This window comes from Phalacrocorax aristotelis, chromosome 8, assembly GCF_949628215.1.
Source record: "Phalacrocorax aristotelis chromosome 8, bGulAri2.1, whole genome shotgun sequence".
NCBI classification, from domain to species: Eukaryota; Metazoa; Chordata; class Aves; order Suliformes; family Phalacrocoracidae; genus Phalacrocorax; species Phalacrocorax aristotelis.
The window spans coordinates 34,576,484-34,596,842 of NC_134283.1; the positions used below are offsets into that span (position 1 = coordinate 34,576,484).

General features: G+C 49.4%; 1 protein-coding gene across 3 annotated transcripts in view; it reads left to right on the forward strand.

Annotated features, from left to right (window-relative positions):
* Positions 1–20,359, forward strand: part of SH3PXD2B (SH3 and PX domains 2B) — an 82,436-nt gene that overhangs the window by 46,626 nt on the left and 15,451 nt on the right. For 2 of the 3 annotated variants that reach the window (XM_075102420.1, XM_075102421.1), the window contains 4 exons: positions 2,227–2,303; positions 6,450–6,541; positions 17,115–17,140; positions 17,520–17,555. In XM_075102420.1, coding sequence (XP_074958521.1) covers positions 2,227–2,303; positions 6,450–6,541; positions 17,115–17,140; positions 17,520–17,555 — 231 coding nt within the window. The remainder of the gene's footprint in view (positions 1–2,226; positions 2,304–6,449; positions 6,542–17,114; positions 17,141–17,519; positions 17,556–20,359) is intronic. The other variant, XM_075102419.1, reaches the window with a different exon arrangement.

Sequence of the window (20,359 nt, forward strand, 5' to 3'; positions counted from 1 at the left end):
ATATGCTCTGTGCCTAGGCTAATTTAAGATCACTTCAGTTGTTGTGATATATTTATTCACCAAAACTGTATTATTTTATTATTATTTACTAGCATCTGTTTGTTAAACATCTAAATATTCTCACACCCAGAGCTTATTATTTCAGACATTTATAATGTACCCACCCATCAGTGATTTCATTTTGGCAGACATAAAACCAAAACAGCTATTCCTTACAATTGCCAACAAAATTATTGTGATCCATTCATCTTTTTAAAAGTCATCATTCAAATAGAAACCTATCCAGCAAATACGCCGCAATTGCTAGTGAGAAGGGAAAACTGTTTATCATTTGCTTGTCTGATGGAAAGTAAATGCTGTAGGCAAGGAAAGGAGCTCCGAGCTGGTGGTCGCTCCCTTTCCCACCCAGTCTTTCCAGACAACTTCTGTGTTCCCAGGCTCTTCACCGTCAAAATCTAAAAGACAGATTGAATAGATGGGTGTGTTTTTTCTCATTCTATCATAAAGACCACCAGACTTGGCTCTGTCAGGCTGTGAGAAGGAATGCATTTCAGAGCAGAGCACTTCCCACCATTAATGTCTCAGCCCCTTGCTGTCAGCAGGGCATAAATGAGAAGCAATCCTTCTGGTATGAGCTGGCCTGACCCTTTGCATTTCACTGGAGGAAAGTATAGGGGTGGTACTGAGTGTGATTGCTGTGTGCTCCCTTGGACAGTCCAGTTTCGAAGGCATTCTGCATTAACTGAGTCAAGCAGGAGATTTGGCTCCTCCATAACGTTCTGATTCATGCTCCTCGCAAGCTGAAGTTGGGTTGGCTTAGTTCATCTCTGCTTAAAAAATGCATTGGCAGGCTGTCCAAGTCATGCATGTTCCAGATCCTGGACAAATCAGGGAGAAGCACGGTGGTGACCCAGCCCTGGTTTTAAAATTGTGATAAGCGCATGGCCATTTTAACATGTCCTGTTCATGAGTAGCTTAGTAGTATCCAGCCTCTGGTTACAGCAATGCCGTGGCTCCTGCAAAGGCTCGCTGTAGGGGTTGAAGCTAGCCATGGTGTGGTGAAGAAGGGCTTTGTAACTCTCCGGAGTGCTTTTTTCTGTTCTCATGTTGCTTGTGAAGAGGTTGTGTTGGTATTTGGTTGTGAGGGGAGTTTGGCTTCTGGGTTGCCCCATGGTCACCTCTTCGAAAAGTGAAGGGATTGCATGGATAGACACATCAGTTCCTCTCCATGGGTTTGGTGGCAGGATTGAAAACCCAAGGAGGGACAAAAAGGCATGAGACTTTCCTGTAATATGGACCATATCAGGAGGAGCTTGAGGGAACTTCATTACCACCCACCCTACCCCACCATAATACAATTTTCCAGATGATCGTATTGCAAAGCAGTGCCAGTTCTGGTGCTTTGGGAAGTGCTGGTCTGAAATGCTATCATGTACCAGTCCTTTTGATCACTGAGTCTCTACCTGTATCAGTTTCACTGTCTGCTAATGGCTTTTGTCTTGTTAAATGCCGGAGAAACTGTTCTCTGTGAAAGCAGCTTGAAGCATTTAGGACTCATTAGACTTCAAAGAAAAGAGGCCTGTACCACAAGCCAGAGGGGAGGAAACTGGCAAGAGGATCCCATTAATGGAGAACACAAATAAACCCCAGACAGGAAGGAAAATACTATAGGTCTGCCTCAGAGCTACAGTCCCAACACTGTGGCTTTGAGGACCAGTTTGATGCAGGAGTTGTGCAGAGGGAAGAACTCTCGCTTGGCTTCTGGCCACTCTAGATCCGGATGCCCTGAGCAAGCCTGGAGCCTGCAATAAGGGTCCCACCTGCACCAGCAGTTGCAGGGATGTCCACTTCTCTGGTGAGGGCTGGCATTTGCCAGTAGACTTGTACACCCAGGACTTGTATGCTAGCAGACTGTAAGGTATCAGGCATGTGCTTTGATAGGGGCAGCTGCTCCATCATCGCCACATTGGTGAGAGAAGATGGGGGAGGCAGTTTGCTGGTAATTGTTTCCTCTTGTCTCTCCTTGAACATGCTTGCCACTTTAAATGTGCTTCATTTTGGTAAGGAATTTAATCTGTGGGTGGGAATGGGCTTTTTTTTTTAAAGTACAGTGCTTTTGGCAAGAAGAGGATGCACAAGGAATAGGTCCTGATAGAGTGATACAAAAGAGAGTGTACCTGGGCATTGAGGTGACCTGCTCTTCTCTTTCCATCTCTCCTGTTTCAGGGAAGATCCTCTTCCGCCGGAGTCACATCCGCGACGTTGCAGTCAAGCGCCTGATACCTATTGATGAATACTGCAAGGTAAGGGGAGGTTTATAGCATCAACCAAACACGGAGCCACCTTGATCAGGCTTGATCCTGTTGACTGATAGTGTATAATGGTGTGCCAGTGCTGGGAGAATGGGGAGTGTGGGCTCTCCCCCGCTATTAAAGCCCTTCTGTGATGAAAACCCACTGATTCACTTTTCACTCCTTGTGATTAATGCTGAGGGCTTGAAGGCCTGGGTGTGCAGGGTGGCCCAGCTCCACACCAGCTTGCACCCTGCTGATGTGCTTTCCCCTACTCTTCTCCTTTCTCAAGCTGCAAACCAAACCCAGCCTTCCAGATGGGCTGGAAGGGACCTGGCTGCCTGGCTATGCCCTGTCTGGTAGGTGGTTTGGAGTGAAATGACGGTGTGTAGGACTAGGCTTGAAGGACTCAGTTCCTCAGGGAGCCTTTCCTTTCCCATCTATTGGGAATAGACCTGCTGTTTTAGGTAGAAGACAACACTTGCTTGATGGGATTATCTCAAACTGGGATATAAACTCCCCTGACTGGTTACGTAAAACAGTCATTTGCACAGGGGTAAGATGACTTGTACCTGCAGAAAATTATTGGAAGCCAACAGAGATAAGGCTGAGATTATTTGCCCCATGCTCTTGAAGAATATAAGAGTGTACTTAAGTATAAGGCAAATTATGATGTTAGGGCATTTGCGGGGGGGAAGGGAACCAAATACTGAAGTTCACAAAAAATTACTTTCACACAAATAAAGTATGCCACATCTTGTCATGTTGAAGAAGTGCACTAGTACTTGCAGCAGGCATGAAATGTTCTGGAGATAGGACCAGTACCTCCAAAATCCAGTCTGAATGCTGTTGAAAACATACAAACACTGCAAAACCCAAGGGAGAAGACGGGGAAATGGTGAAATATGCACCACGTTCCTTAGGTACGAGAGGTGTAGCAGTGACTATGGCCTAGGACTTTGTGTGATGGGAGACACTGTGGGTTTTGGGACTCAGCCAGACCTATGGAAGGGATGTTGTGGCTGGAATAACAAGCACAAGGATAAAGGTGAATTAGTAAATGCATCTTGACAGCTCTGCAGTGGGGCTGCGGGTGAAAACCACTGCAGGCCAGGATAGCAGATGAGAGCAGTGTGATGGAGATGTAGTGCAAGGTGTACTTGGACCTGTATGCTCCATACAGTGTGGAGGAAGCCAATGGTGCAAGTAACCTGTTGGGTTCAGCCAGACATGATCAGCCCCTTGTCTTCTGAGTCACTAAAATTTGCCAGCTACATACACACACACAACTGTAAATTTAATTTTTGGGAAGCAAGTCCCTAATGATAAGATGCTGTAGCTGTCTCTTTCAGAATGATGCCATTAATGACATAAAATATAATGAATCCATTTGACTTAACAACTGAAACATAATGGCTGATGTTATATGACCCACTTAGAGAGACGCTCTCTCCTCCTCCCATTAATACATTACCAAGTAATAACATGCACACTCTGCCTAGCCTTCCAATTGCTGCTACTTAACCGTAAAGCTGCTGAGCTGAAGGTGGATGTGGGACCGAAGGCTATAGAGATGTGGAATGAGCAAGGAGTGAGCAGGAGCAGAGATATGTCCCACCTGAGTACAGCATGCTGCAGATCGCAGCCGCAGGGTCCCAGCACAGTCTTACTGCCGTGTTTATCCTTGGAGGAGGACGTTGCATGTGCTTGGAGGGAGGTGGTACAGAACAGAAATACAACATATATCCTTCAGTTTGGCCCTGCTGAGTGAGAATTGAATGTTAGGTTTTTGCTTTCTTGCCGTCTCCTGCAAGAGAAGTAGGGTTCTCTGGGAGAGCCCTGGAAAGAAGGTGGGTGAGATTTGGCATGGAAGTAAGCAAGAGGAGCAAGGGAGAGAACCACTGCTTTCACAAGGCAGTGCCCTTGCTGAAGGGCTCTGTTCCAGGTCCACTGTACTAAAAAATGTGGGAATTTAAGGTAAGGTGCAAGAAAAGCAGCAAAAGAATCAGAGCAACTGCAAAAGCAACCAGTCACCAAATAAGACTTCAAACAACCATAGCAATGACAAGGAGAGGGAACAGAGGCCTGAAATTTCTTCCCATTTCTCCAGTTTATTCTTTGTGTTCTACATCTGTTGGTCTTTCCCCTGGTGTGGGAACTACATTCCTCCTGTCTAAGGGATTCTGAGAATGTGTTAGTTGGAGGGTTGATGAAGGAGTTGCGATGCTGTGATATTCTACCCCAGTGAGACTGGGTGGACCACTAAAAAATTGCTGCTAGAGAATAATCCTTTTTCACTCCCTGGGAAATGGATTTCAATGCAATAAGGCTTGTCTGTCTTTGGTAAATGACCTTTCTCCTCAGGCTTGCAGGCAGCAGGACAGGTAAGGTAACCTGCTGTGTCTCCAACACCATGGCCTGAAGCCGTATTCTGAAGGTCCTCCCTAGTTCACTCCTTTGGGTGGCAGACACAGCAGTGGGACAGATGTCACGCTATTTGTGCCACTATTTTTGATTTTGCAGCCAGAGCTGCTGTAGACCATGGCCAGCTAGACTGAAGGGTTGCCTGCTTGACTCAGCCACCACTGTGCCAGCTGAGTCAGCTCTAGGTGGGCTTTCTTCAAGATGCCCTGAGAAATGAGCTGTGGGTGTTGCCTTTCATCCTTCCAGCACAGGGTGTTTTCTGTGATCATCCCCTGCTATTGGAGGACATGGAGCCTTCTTCGGGCCACAAAATCAGAATGATTTAGGAATGGGGGAAATTATATAGATCGTGGGATACCTTGAACTGGGGAGTGATAACTACCCATATGGGAATGTCATCCATGCAAAACTTGGTCTTTGAATAGCCCTTCCCTGGACCCGAAAGCCATGGAGTGTGTAGTTTTCTCTCTCCTGTCTCTCACATGATCTTGATTACAGCTGGCCCATGATTAGTGGTCTGACTGTCTGCTGTGCTGGCAGTAAATGACTGTGTGCTGAATAGCTGGAAGGGCTTTTGGGGACCAGCAATTAGGTCAGTACGGAGCCACATCTGATCTGTGTGGTAACCCTGGGGCTTTGTAGATGTGGCTGTGTCTCTGATACAGAAATGAGTGGAGGTTCGGTTTGCCCGCACTGCTGTCAGGAGACTGCTGTGACAGCAAATGGAGGGGAGAGGGAATTATATAGAAAATTGGTTAAACATCTGCTCCAGGTCAGGCTGCAGCACTGCTCCCTGATTTCAAATCATCCCTTTTTCAATAGGCTGGGTTTTTTTTACTTTTTGCAGTTGCCATCATCTGTGACTCCATTCCCTCCCACGAGCAGAGAGCAGAGCAGGGCTCTCTGCCAGGCAGCTGCCCAACCTGCCTACCCCTCGCTGCAGCCCACAGTGGAAAGGACCTACAAGAGCCCTGGCTCAGGGCGAATATTGCTGTCCCAGACTCTGCCCCCAGCTCCCACAGACGTGCACACTCTCACCCTGCAAGTCCCACCATTGAAGCCTGCAACAGGCTTCCTCAAAGGGAAAGGAGAAAAGCAGAAGCAGCTTATAGCTCCTGCCATTCGACAGCCTGCATAGCAGCCTTCCAGCCCTTGCCCTGATGAGCTGGTGTCCATATGGGCTTTTGCCTCCTGTTGCTTCTCTCCCTGCCTCTTCCCAAACTGCCATTGCCCAGTAGAACATTTTGGGGATGTGCTGGTCAGGACTGATAGCCCTGAAAGTCTGCCATGTGTAAACTTCCCAGCCTTTCCTGAGGATGACAGCTTCACACCCATGGCATGTCTGGGAAACTGAACCCTGCCATGGCCGGGAGGCTGGATGCTGGGATGGACCTCCCCATGGCTCTTACACTGTGAAGGCACATCTGTCCAGAAGGCTGGAGCTGGGCTAAGCAGGACCTGAGCACTCCCTGTGTATTCTGTTATAGTCTCCAGTCGCAGCTGAGGTGGGGCGGTGGGTGTAATTGGAGGCTGTCTGGGTCTTGCTCCTCTCTGGTGTGTGTTTGCAGTAGCTCTCCCCAGCCTAGCTCTGTGCTCCTGTGTGCTGGGAACCACATGTGTGCCGAGCTCGGTGCCGCCCCCCCCAGACCCCCTGCGCTCTGAGGGCCTGTCCTCACTCTGCTCCTTACTCAGTCTTGGTACTTCCCATCACCGGTGTCTCTGTTTCATCCACAGGCTCTGATCCAGCTGCCTCCCTACATCTCCCAGTGTGAGGAGGTTCTCCAGTTCTTTGAGACACGGCCTGATGACTTGACGCCCCCCAGGGAGTAAGTTCGTTGGGAGGCTGCTGCCATTGGGGTGGTGATGAAATACAAACTGCCTTGAACTTGCTGGTATCCATAAGAGTCTAATGTTCATCAACAGTTCCCCCCGTGAGTCAGAGATCTGGGATTTGGAGGTTTTCTTGGAGAGGGAACAGGGGCTGTGCAGCTTGAGGTGGACACCTGCCCACTCAGCCGACTCCTGGTATAGCCTGCTCCAGTGGGAACATGGAAACACTTCTCTGAGACCCCATGAAGTGTTGGTCTCCTCCTCAGCCACTTTCTGCTCACAAATGGTGGTTTCAGAAACATGGTCAGTCTGAAAAGCCTCATTTCACATGGTTACTAATGACCTCTGCCTTGTTTGAAAGGCTCTTTCCCTTAGCCATGTCCATGAGCCCCATCTGTAACAATGCTCCAGAGTCTTTCCATGCAAAACAAGGAACGTTTGCAAGGAATTTTGCATGCCTTACGCAACTCTGTGGTTATAAGTCTTGTGACTATGAGCTACTTTGGCCAGGCGCCACCCATCTCTTACTAATCACATGCAGCATAAATCTGAGCAGCCGCCTCCATCTCCTGCTATGTTGCTCTCTCTTTTTATGCTGCATGTGACACGATGTGCAGCACTACCAAAGGTTGAGCAATGGAGGGGGCTTGATTAATTGTGACAGGAAAGACAGTAAATTGATTTGACATCATTCTGTATTGGAAGGGTGTGGAGGTAGATAAAGGGATTTTGTTTTTCTCCTCTGAGCAGCAACACTGAGCCTTTCAGACCTCCAGCTAAGTATTATGCTTCTATGGACTATATGTCCTCCCTGGGTTTGTTTTTTTTTTTTCATTCCCTCTCTTAATTCCCCCTTCCCCCATTCCTGCTTTCCTCCTTTGGCTCCTGTCTCTTCTTGCCTGGCTTGTCATCATTCCTCCTGCAGCTCATGGTCACTTGATGAGATTGGTCTGAGGGCCCCAGAGCCCATTAACTAATAGCTTGCTGTCTGCTGGTGCTCTCATTTGTCCTGCCCAGCTATTGCTCACCACTTAACCTTCCACCCCAACAGTCATCCTTTAGTGAAGGCTGCAGCTCAGGGAGAAGCAAGAGACACTGGGAGGAGGGTTGTGACAGGGGTTAACAGCCCCTGGGGCTGTTTTGGGACATGGGGGGTTCCTGTGCATGAGTCTTGGAGCCCTATGTGAGGGGGTGGTGAGCTGCATTGCAAAGGGAGCTGCTTGTTGAACTCCCCTGTCGCTGAGGCATCATCACATGTGGTGGATTGAAGGGCAGCTTCAGTCTTGCACCCAGTTTCCTCGCCTTTATTTTGTCTTGCAGACTGACCCAGAAATCAGGTGGGATGGGGGCTGTGGCCAGAATAAGGAGCAGATTCAGATGTGGAGACCTTTGGGTGCTGAGCGTCAGCCCCAGAGCAGTGCAGCAACGCTGTATTTGAAGCTGTAGCTCCTGGCCATCCAGCCAAGCAGCAATCAGTGCCTTGTCTCTCATTGTCTCCCTGGTTTGGGTCCAACAGAGAAGGGGAGTGGAGGCGCCACCCCGAAGTCCAATCCCAAGCATGTGCTTGTGTTGCAGGGTCCATCCTCAGGTACACCCCGCAGTGTCCTGTGGGAGTGCTGAGCAGCTCCCAGATGCAAAACTGTACACTGCAAAAATGCCATGTGTTTGAGTGTTTGGCCATTGCAGTGCTGGATGGGCAAGTGGGTGACGCACCACTGAATCTGATGGTGGGTTGTGCTCCATCCTGCTGCCTGCTCCTTTCCAGGGAGGAGAGCTGAGCTTGGAGCACACAGAGGACTTAGCAGGTGACTCTTGTCCATTTGGCTCCAGCAGCAAAATGCTACAGCATCTCAAGGACTGTTGTGTTTCCGATCCCAGCCTGAATACCACAGGGGTATTTATTATCTACAATTCAAAATGCTAATTAATAAAAGTTCTTGACTCTCTCCTCTGGAGACATTGGTGGGAGTCCTTTCCCAAGCCCCGAGTGCTGGCAGGTCGCCAGCTTACCAATAACGAAATGAGAGCTGTGATAGACGGCTGGGCTGGATCAGACGTGATGGCATGTCTGGGGTTTGGCCGGATGTCATCATTCATCCAGCAGATAAATACTTTTCGCCGGGAATTTGAAAGGGAGCCAGGCCATGAACGGAGTGAAAAAAAAGAAAAAAAAAGCAGCTTTTTATGCTGGGTGGCTGAAAGGTGAGAATGAGGGAGGGAAAAAGGACTGGTCAGCGTGCTTGGTGCCAAGCCAACCAGCTGCTCTCGCGGCACTGTGGCTGGGACCCTTCCTGTTCCCTGTCCCTTGCCTTGGCTTCCCCAGCTGACATCTTGGGTTGCAGCATGCCCAAGGGAGTGGTGGCGGGTGGCAGCAAAGGCTGCTGTTAGATGCACCCTCTGCTTGTTTTTTTTCTGGGGCACAGGTAGAGGATCCACCTAACTTGCATTACCCCAAAATATGAAACTACTTTCAAGGACCACAGTTGACTTCAGTCTATGGAGCTCTGAGTTTAACTGCAAAAGATTAGTTTAGTCCTTGGCTCTGGCAGTGTTTGGGACTGGAAAGAAGAGGTTGGACAGCCCATGCATCTACCTCCAGGCCCCTGTGGTGCCTGCTTTCCCCAGCACTGGAGCACTTCCTGGGCTGAGGCAGGGCTTTCCTTCTGCTTTCCTACCTGCAACCAGTGTTCCTCAGCCCTTCTCCATCCCTTGCCTGCTGTACATGCCTCAGCATGCGGCTGGCATGTGCAAAGGGAGATCAAGTGGGCGAGGACTGAGCGGAGAGGGAAGGAGTCAAAAGCTGACTTTGTGGTCCTTTTTCCCCCATCACTTTCAGTTGGGCGGTAGATCACAGCTGAAAGTGGAGCCAACACACAAGTCTTCAGCAGCTGGGGGTGGAAGAAGGAGGTGAAGCCCTTCCTCCATCCCCTCCGCACACACCCACCAACTTCCCCGCATCCTCCTGGCTGGAGGGACCACTTCAAACAGAAGAGCAGATTGAGGTTGTGGTGTTTCTACTGGCAGTGACGATCGGTAGCTTTCGTGATGTGGATCCCTGTCCAGCAAGCTCTGGACTGAGATAACTCAACTGCTTCCACCTTGGAGGGGTGCCTGGTGGTGGGTGGGAGTGGGGCTGTAATTCGGAGGGATTGGTTACATTTGGGAAGAGGTGACTCCACAGAGCAGTGGGGGGGGGGGCGGAGGGAGAAGAGAAATGGTTATGGAAAGAGAAATCCTCCAGAAACTTAGCAATGTGTGGGGATGTGAGATTTTTCTCCCTGGAGTTGGATGGAAGCCCTATGAAAAGCATAGCTTCAAAGAACAGAAATAATCAAATTCCTGCTCCCCACATATCTCAGCACGTCTGACCAGCAGCAGGATGCTCGGCTATCAAGGTGGGAAGTTGCTGTGTCCATCCGCCTTACCTCCCATCCACCCTTTTTCAATTTAAAGCTGTTTTTAGCTGCAGCAGAGAGTTTCTGGAATGAGGCTGGGGAAGTCTGAATGGCTGGGCACGAAGCCACTGCTGAGCCGAGGCATTCAGCTGCTAACTCTCCTTGCCAGCTGAATTTTGGTTCTGCAGCATACGGGAGCCCAGGTTAACTCTGTAGTGAAGCAAGATCCTAAGTGGTTATTTAACAATTGTCCACAATGTACAAGCAGGGCTCGCTGGGGAATGAGCCATCATTGTGCTGCTTCCCTGGGGCTGTGGAGCTGCTGTCCTCTGTACTAGAGGTACCTCTGGCTGTGAGAAGCCTCTTTCATTAAAAGCATCTTCCATTGTTTTCTTTTTGGTAGCTGAACATCCCATCATATATAAGAAACTTAAAGTTGTTGTTTTGAACCTTTCAGCTTATCATCCCAATATTTTTTTTTTCCAGCAGGGGCACAGGCATTGGTAGAGAAAATTTACTATCTCTTAACGTGCTTAAAAGATGTCCTTGGGCACCCTTCCTCGCTCCCTTTGGGGGCTGTGGATTCAGTTAGAAAGCTACTGGCTTCAGAAGGTCTTGGTGTCTTTAAAAGGTGTAAATTCCTCTTCTCTAAAGTATCTTCATCCTTATGTGCTAGGTCTGACAGTCCAGCAGGTCTCGTGCAAAGGGAAGGCACGGCCAAAAGGCTGGTATGGGCTCCCTGGCTGCCCAGATGTCATGCAGAGGTTTAGCACAGAATTGGGGTGGGCAGCGGTCCCGGCACCAGGACTCTCTGAAGGCTTGTTATGGGCTCATGGGCTCATGACCTCTACAAGAGCAGATGGTAGCAGAGGTGAAGCCCATGTCTCAGTGGAAGCTACAACACCTGGGATTACATCTTGCCTCTCCTGTCTTTGGAGATCCCAGCTCGGGGTTTGGCCAGTGAAATTCAGTTGCTGCTCCTCCCTGCTCACTGAGGTTGCTTGGCTTTCCCAACCACTACCACCCAAATAGGTGTACAGGGAACAGTGTTTTCTGCCTGCTGGGTGGGCTTTGGGGTGGTGGGAACCAGAGAAACCCCACATTTGACTTGCCTAGTCTGCAGATGGATGAGAAACCTCGTCCTGCCACCACGAAGCAAACATCCTCCAGGAAAGGCATTGTGCACATCGCTAGGGGCTGCTGCTTCCCAGTTGAGCAGATCTTCAAAGCTGTTCATGTGAAGCGAGAGTGGGTGACTTTCCCTGCTGCCATTTCAGCCAGTGGCATTGCTGCGGGGCTGTGCTCTGCTTCAGAAGGTGGCCTCTGGAGCTTGGTTGTCTCAGGGCAGCCCAGGCAGGCGGGGGGCTGTCCCTCTGGCCTTGATCTGCTAACGCAGGTCCTGCTCACAGCAGTGGGTCCCTGCCCCAGCTTCCCAGCACTCTTGGGCTGTGGTGAGTGCAGCTTCTGCTGCCATGGTTTATGGTTATACACCCCAAAGATGTTGAAAACAGAGAGAGGAAGCACTGAAGAATTACATTTTCATTCCAATGATGTCTTCCAGCTCTGGCACTGATCTGTAGGCAGGTGCGAAGCCTTCCTGAGGATTTTGATCCAAGGTACTGGTCTGTGCTTTGCTTCTGCCCGCCGGGAAGCATGAGCAGTGCTCAGGGCCAGGGTGCCTCAGCGGTGGCCTGGAGCCCACCTGGCGATTGCCACCACATGGCAGGAGCTGGAGAGATTTGTGTGCACTCTTAGCAAAAGTTTCACTTCAGTTTCTAATACCCTCCTTCTCCAAGCTTACTTCAAGAATGGCTCCTTTTCTCCATCCTCCCACAAGCCTGCTGTGCTGGAGCTCTTTGTTCCGCCAAGGCAGCAGCAAAATATCACTCTCACTTTGCCTGCCTCATGCGGCTGCAGCATTGCAGCTTCTCTGGGCAAACACTCCCTGGGCAAACTCCACTTGCAGCAAGGCCACTGACGGCATCCAAGGCCTGGGACAGCTGTCAAAAATTATTTTTCTTTCCTTTATGTACATGCAGGCACCCCCTGTACTCGCATCCCCAGCTTGCATTCCTGCTATTTCTCCCAAACAGCCTGCGGCTAAAGGGAGAGGATTTTTGAGTGTTTCAAGGGCAGTTCAGCTGTGCTGCCGTGAATGATTTCCTTGCTGGGGTGGAGGCCCAAGTGCAGAGGGAGTAGCCCCACTCTTTCCTGCTGCATGCCATAGGAAGCATCACCAGCAGGAGAAGGGGGATGGGCAGGACCCAGGTCCCACGTGTGTGCTGAATCCCAGTTCTGCTGAGTTAGCAAAGGGCCATGATGGCTGGGGGCTGCCTGTGCTCTCTGGGCTGGAAGGTGCATGATAATGAACTAGAACCTGACCATATGAGGAAATGTATGCTGCTAATGAGGTTATGCCTGTAGCAACTTCAGCAGCCCATCGTTATTCTATTAATACCAAAGCCCTGGTGATGTGCAGTTAGGTGGGGGCGGCACTGGCAGTTGCAGTAATGGATTGCTTCCCGCATGCAGACTGACAGGGCCTCCAGGCAGGCACCAGCCGCAGTAAATCAGAGAAGGGAGAACTGGGCTAAAGTGAGAGTCAGGCCTGATGTGATCTGACTGTGCCAGCTTGTCTTCCCTATGGGCTAATTGAAAGGTCCTGCTTAGGGCTACGGTGCTGGCAGCCGTTGGTGGGTAAAAGATTTCTGTTTGGTCCAAAGCACCAGAAGAAGACACTGGGCAGAAACATGTTTCCACTATTGCAGCAGGGACCAAATCTGATCCTTTCCCTCGTTTCCATAAATTGGAATTGCAAACTCATGGCCAGTGTCTTCCAGAAGCAAGTCTCTTCTCTTCCTGCTTCCCCATAGCTTTTCGTGCGCTTACCTTTGCTCGTAGCTGAGCTGTGCTAGGGGCAAATGTTTTCTTTGTCACCCTTGTGTGGTGTTTGTGGGGTAATAGGGGTATGAACTCCTGGGCCAGGTGACAGGGGATTTAATAGAAAAAGGGTAGGCTTAGGTCCCTGCTCCAAGATGTAGCGGCTGCACCATCTAGGAAGCCATTCCAGGAGCTGGTAAACGGGAGATCCCTAAGTTGATGGATGTTGGTTTGGGTAAAGGTGCTTGCTGGCTTGTGGCTTTTGAGCTGTGTCCTGCTATCCAGACAAATTACAGCTTGTATAATGAATTGTTTGTTTTGCAGTTCTGCTGGTGGCTACGTGCAAACTCACCAGGAGCTTGGGCTAAATCTCAGTCTGAAATAATGGTGTCCTTCACTCTCTGCTGAGAACTGTCTTTCATAGATGACAGCAGACAGAAATATCAGAGGGGCTGAATCCACTCTGCAAAAATGCACTTTGTGCCAGTGCAAGCCCCTTGCATGGACAGAGTACTTGATTTTCTGTGCTAACAGGGTGGCTTTCTGAGCCTGAAGGTTCAGCTTGGCCAGCTCTCCTGTGGTTAAACACAGGGGTAGCACCGGCACTGCAGTGTCTGGGACAGCAGCTCCATTCAGTGCTCAGTGGCGCATTTGCTAAACATCAGTTCTACCATACAAGAGCTCTGTTGTACCCAAGGTCTCAGGCTTTCTTGCCTGCGTAAACTTTGCTAACATCTCCAACCTTGCTGAATACTTGCAAGGTGAACTATCTCCTGACAGCTGTTTTGATGGTATTAGTGTATTATGGAAGGTTTTTTTTTTTACAAGAGCTAGATTTTTTTCCGTGGGAGATGTTTTCTTGGAATGGACCTCAGATCCATCTCATCTTGCTCGTTGATTGAGGCTCCTGTGTGGTTGACTTTGCAGCGGCTGGCGTTGTCTTCCTTCCATTGGTGCTCTACTGTCCCTCTCTAGCTCTGTGAGTTGGCTGCGGTCAGGGTTGTGGTGCAGCAGGGGTGGTGCTGAGGTCCCCAAGCCATTTGTTGGGACACCTTCCTCCCACGAGTCCCACTGCCAGGTGGGCTTTTCTGTATGGCAACCTCAGAGCCACCTCCCTGCAGCACACAGCGGTCTGCCTAGCTTAGCAGCCTCCAAGCGTGAGTGCCTTAGGAAAGAGTTTAAGGTCAAGCAAAGTTTGTAACAGTTCTCTAGACACTGTCCTAGCTGCTAGCATTTTCCTGGGTTTATAATTAATGATTTTTAATTAACATTTCTTTCCTGAATTATGACCCTGTAAGCCTATGAAAACTTCCAGTGTCTGCAATATCCTGCAGTAAGTAGTTTAACAGCTCACATACATATTGCTGAAGAAGAGCCAGCTTCTATTTGTTCTGAACCTGCCTCTCAAGCTGTGAGCTTTGCCTCATACCCTTGCTGCAGCCTTGCACTCCCCATCTCACTCCTTCCCATCACGGGATCCAGAGGGACGCTGTCATATACACTAGAGAAGACGCTTGAGAAACCTGACTTTCTTTTCCTAAAAAAAGTGGCATGGGGATTATTAATTGGTTCTAAGAGTTCTCCACATGTAAAAGTTTCCTTTCAGGATTGCACTGGGGGATTATTAGGTTCCTGAAGGATACTGAACTGAGCCCAGTGCACCCTGAGACTGTCTTGTTGGATCAGATCTTTAAGTGAGACTCTGGCATACGGGAACCCTTGCCTTCAGTGTCCCTGACAGGAGCTGGGAAAGTCCTGGGAAGCAGCTGGGGAATTGGTCCTGGGTTTTACCACCTGGGGAGCTTTGTAGGGCTGGGTGGTGGCACACAGTCGTAGCTGTGTAGCAGTGCTTTGTAATTGTGCTGTGACAGCCTTGGCTGTTGTGGGTGTGAGAGCTAAATGAGTTTCAAAATGGAAGGCAGAGTAGCCTTCCCTTCTTCTTTTCTTCTGGAGCTACCGGTTTCTAGGAAGCTGTGCATGCAAGCTCTGCTGCATGCCTTTTTCTGGTCCCCAGGGAATGGAGGAGGAGGAGATGCTGCCAGGAGTTTATTGCTGTTTCCTGTCTTGTCTGAGCTCTTGTCCCCTCTGAGGTGGTGGGCTGGGGCTGCTGGTCTTCAGACCTACAGCTCTTTGTGTCTGTGCCAGGAAGAACCCAGCAGCAAAGTGAAATTGCAGGTCCTTCCTTGCCCCCTCACTCAGACGGAGCAGCTGGTGAAAGGAAACAGGGGGATGAGTTACAGTAATAAGTTTAGCAGATAGCAGGGGAAAATCAACAGTTATTTCAATCAGCGTCCTCCTGTCAGCATGAGGGTGCCATGCCCACTTGCTGATCTCCAGAGTGCTCATCTAGCCTTGCTTCGCCTCCCTCCCCTGCCATACCACTGAGCTGGGATAAATTTAATGGGGCTTATTGATAAACTCTGATTTAGCTCTGCGATGCGGTTTCTGTTTAGAAACATCTTTTGGATGCTCAGTCCAGTAGATTCATCCATTGGTCTCTGCATCTAGGACACGGTATTCAGGTCTTCACACAGTTCTGTGGTCTCTGAACTTAACAGATAGTCTCCAGTTTCTAGACAGCAATGTCCCATTTGCTTCTAGTCCATCTTTGCTGCATTTCATTTAATTTTATTGATGAGTACTGATGAGTATTGATACTCTGATGAGTATCAGAGGTTCAAGGTGCAAAGGGAAGCGGGGACTGGGAAGATAAGACATTGCGAAGAAAGCGTGTTGCCAGGATGGGTGGGCATTCTTTGAAGGCAGCCAAGTCCTGGCATCACCTCGTCGCTCCAGGGGAGTAAAAGGTCTGCAGTAATTATGGTCTGAAAATGGAGATAAGCTTGAAAGAGAAAAAAGTGTAGCCCACTCTGGCTGGCTTTCTTGCTGAGCATGGAAGTATTTCTCTGCTTGGCCTGAAAACAAAGGGGATGGAGGGGAAAAGGTTGTTTTGCCAACAGACTTGATAAGCAGATAAAAGGAGTCCTGGGGACCATGTGGGCTGGTCCAGCATCTTTCCAAGCAGTGGTCAGGCATCTCAAAGCCTCAAGAGGGTCCCCTTACCACCAGTTGAATGCATTCTTCCTTGGAGGCTCCAGTGCCTGCTCTGTGCTTGTAACTCTTCCTGCAAGTAACAAGGATCAAGGCATGTGTCCTGGTACCAGAATATTTCATCTTGGCCAGATGGTCTTGATCTGCCACACATATGAGTCTGAGGAGTGGGGAAAGCAGTCTCCTTCGTAAGTGAACAGGGAGCAGGTTACCATCACCCCACGCTACAGCAGCATTTCAAGGCAACAGTGGTGAATTTTGTGAAAGTGTTGAGGGCCCTTTTGTAGCAACACGCACTGCTGTGGTTGGGCTGGGGACAGAGTTGGTGCATTTGTTTGGGTTTCAGGCTGGTTGGGTGTCTTGGTTTGTTACCCGTGAGTTTTTGAGGCTTTTCTGGGCCCGTGTTTTCTTTGATTGATGTTTGTTTTTTTTAAAATGAAATTCCTGAGAGATTTTGTGTTGCCTGAAGAGAGTTGTGCTTGTGCCCTGGGTTTGAGGCTGTTCAGCAACCATGTATCTTGGTAATATTCAAACAAGAGAAGGGACCCAGGGTCTGTGGTTTCTAACCCATCTCATCAGCGGTGTGGCCAGTGCTGGCCATAGCAAGAGGACTTGGGCTGAATCCACCTCAACTGCCAATAGCTCCTGTTTGCTTTTTCCTGGAGGCAATTTTTCCGTTGCACAGCCCTGGTGTTCATCCCCTCTACAACACTTTAATGACTTGTTCTGTTTTGGGGTATAAATGTTTGTGCCTTACCTAGCCACTCCCCATCCTTGTTCCCAAGAGAGATGTGGGACACAGAGGAACTTCGGTATTTCCCTCTTTGTCTGTCTTCAAAGTGGTGCTCACTTCTGTGGGAGCTGTGATGTGTGCTGGGAGCAGTTCTGAGGGTTTGGGCTTCCCCAGCTCCTGACTCTGCTGCCAGATCATCCCAATCCACCCACCTTCATCAAGTGACATGGTGGGAGTTGTGGCTGTCAGACCAAGCCACTGAGAAGCCCAGGCCAGCATTTGAGCCTCATGCTGGGAAAGATGAAAGCATTAAATTACTAAATGAGGTGGGGAGAGGTGGACTGTTTGCAGGGAGGGTGATGCCCCATGTCACCCATGGGGACGTTAGTTGTTGGAGGGAGGTCAGTGGCCCCACCAGGGCCAGTGCTTTCCTGCGCAGGTTTGTCGTTTGGACAACAACCAACCCAACTACCCCATCCCTCTGCTGACACTCTTCCTTCTCTTTTTCAGGGAGCCCATTGGAAAGAAGAGGTCTGGTAAGGACTCCTTTCCTCTCTGCCGGTTCCACCAGCTCCTTCTTTTACCCACAGCTCTCGGCTCCTGGAGTGGGACGAGAGTCCAGACCCATGGCGGGCCAACCCCTGGCTGTGCTCCCCCATGGGGTGTGGGGCTTCCAGACAGGGCCTGCCCTCTCTGTACACCAAGGGTTTCACTGCAGCCTCCAAATCCCGGTCTCACGTCTCCCTGCGCCTCCCATGGTGCTCCCAAAGGTGGGACGGACGCCCACAGCTCTTCATGCTGTGCTGGCCTCCTTGTTCACTTGTTAATTGAGTTGTTGCCACCATTGCTGCCACTGCCTGTTTGTTTCCCTCCCCACCTCATGCCTTGTCTCCCATCGTTTTGTTCCTCCATCAGGGTTTATCCAGAGAACGGCCTCTTTCCTGCAGAGAGGTAGTAACAGCCGCTCGCTACCTGGCCCTTGCTCTTGCTTTGCCTTTTGCCGGGGGGACACCTGCTCAGGCTGTGTGGGCAAGCCCCTTGCAAGAAGCTGTCACATCCCCCATAGCTTTTTGTAGTGGCTGGTGGACATGGGGCAGTAGTAAAGAGGAGGTACGGCAGGCTTGGGACTGGCACTTGGCTGTCAGTGCAGCTCCGCATGCAGGGGCTGCATTGCAGGTCTTGGGTGAAGGGCAGGGCTTGGTCTGCAGCCAGGAGGATGGGGATGCAAAATTCCCAAATTTGAAGTAGGGTCTGAGCTGTGTGGTGGTCAGTATGAGATTGAAAGTCTCCCAGTGCAATGGTGATTTGCTTGGTGATTGCACCAGCTGGGACCCTTTGGGTGGACGGTTGGATCTGGGATGCTCTATCTCTGCTCCTCAAGACTAGTTGTAGGATGCATATGAAAAGCATATATTGTTCTCTTGAACAGTGGCTCCTGGTTTTGCTCTGTTCTCACAGGCAGATCATAACTGGGTACTCTCCTGATTGACTAGCACAAGTTTACCAGTGTAGCTAAAACCTTCAGACAATATTTTCTCCTCAAACTCTGACTACTGCAAGGTGTGTCTTCAAAGCTGGACCTTGGGATGGTCCTTGTATAGCTCTGATGAGCCATTTGCAAGCACAGACTGCAGTTTTTATACCATCTTGTGCTAAAGTGGTGGGTCTTCAACTAGCTTTGGAGGCACAGAGAAGTCTCTGGCTGTGGGTGGGGACAAAAACAGGCTGTAATTTTTTTTTTACTTTTCTCTTTTGATAAAACAGAGGCAAAATAGAGATACAGTCTCCCTCATCTTGAAAAATTATCTTGTGCGCTGGCTCAGCAGGAATATTTGGTGAATAAGGAAAAGGTGTTATGTTTCGCTATGAGATTAGCGTGTGTTTAGATCACTTTGAATCCAGTCCACTTATGTTAAGCAAGAGAATTGAAGACCTCTCTAGGGTTGAGGAGAAGAGGAAGAAAACTTCTGCTGCATAACTCAGCTCTTTGAGGGCAAAATTCAGTTTAAGGATGCTGACTGCTTAAGAAGCAGGAGCTTTTCTCTTCTTTGTGTACACAGCTTTGTCCTGCCTTCCCACTGCAGGTTTATGGGCAGCTTCATTCTGCCATCCTGTTGGCATGACAGGTTTATACATGACACAGGGATGTTGCTGAGGTCAAAGAGAAAATGCTCTTTGGGATGCTGTTTGCTTGGCACTGTTGAGAGAGAGGGAACAGGGAGAGTTTGGATAATATCCAAGCCAGAGCCCATCCTGGCAGGGCAGGATGTGATGTTTTGCCCATGTCACCTGGCATATGTGCAGTACCCATCAGGGAAAGATGTTTCCATGCAGTAAGGTTACAAAGGGCCGATGGCTTGTGCCAGATGTGTTCAGAGACTCCTCTCTGTCTTGCATTTTCTGGCAGCAGAAATAGTGTTTGGTTCTGCTGCTGTCACCCCAAATCCTCTTCTACCTTGTGGAAGTCCCTGATTGTTGATTATTTCCTCAAGCCAGGCCTGCTTTGAGGTAGCAAATATGCAGCAAGACACAAAAAAGGCTCTTTCAATAGGGAATCTCCCTGAGGAGGGGGCAAGCAATAGCTGTTCAGAAACAAAACCAGCAAGAATTGTTTCCCAATTTCTTATTTCTCCCAGCATTGCCAGAGAGGGCGTGAGCTGCTTTTCAGGAGAACGTGGGAGCTCCTGAGCTCCTGGCACAGCAAACCCTGTTTTGAAATGGGATTTTAACAAACACTGGGATGAGAAGTGGGTTTTAAAGTGCTGCCTGCCTTCAGTCTTCTGTGGTGACCAAGAGACTCAAGTGATATTAGCTGTTGCAAGGAGGGCCTGTTGTAAGTTAGCACTGGAAATAAAATCTTCCTCTGTTGAGTTTTTTTACCAGTATTTTTAATCCCACATGCCTGTGATCCTTAGGCATGGGCCCAGGGTCCATATAGCCTGCAACTTGCAGGGGGTGGATTATTCCCCAGGCTCTGAAGACTGACTTGGCCACTGATTTAGGTACATCTAAAAGTAGTCATCGTATCAGTCCTCAAGACTGTTTTGAGCATTTCTATTCACTCCTCCTCTCGCAGTTCAAAAGAAAGCACAGATGGAGAGTCATGGGTTTTTTGCAGCACCAACTTAGTGCCGGGGAACCTGAAACTGCTGCCAGAGTTTGTATTTGGGTGGAGCTGCCCAAGGGGGCTGGGAGAGAGCTCCCATATCCCCCTGCCAATTTTATTTTAGATGCTTTCTTGTGTGGCCACATCCCTTTTGCTGTGCCTGCAGTGGTGTAGAGACCCCAAACCACAGTATTCAGTCCAATGAGAGACAGTGAAAACACAGCTGTCATATCCTTCAGCAGCCATAGGAGGACCTTTCTAAAACTCCATTGGTGAATGGTATTTCCATGTGATTATTTTCCAGTTCTGGAAAGATCCCTGGAGAGATGAGAGGGCTTGCAGAGAGTACAGCACAACATCTAGTGCCCATTTCACATGTGAGCAGGAAGAAACTCACATTTGCAGTACTGATCGTCACAAACTCTTCAGGTCTGGGAGAGGAGGGGCTGTCCTGAGAGCAGAGGCCAGAGGACTAGGAGGAAGAAACTTTATCCAAAGCCGGATAAACCATGACAGTTTTGGAAGGTGCATTAGGCAGGGGCTAGAGTGTACAGCAAGGGCAGTCTTCAGAAACAAATACCTGTGCCCCCTCTTTTATTTCAGTCCTGAGCTCTCTGTTTCCCTCTGGGGTCATCAGTGTCCAAGCCCC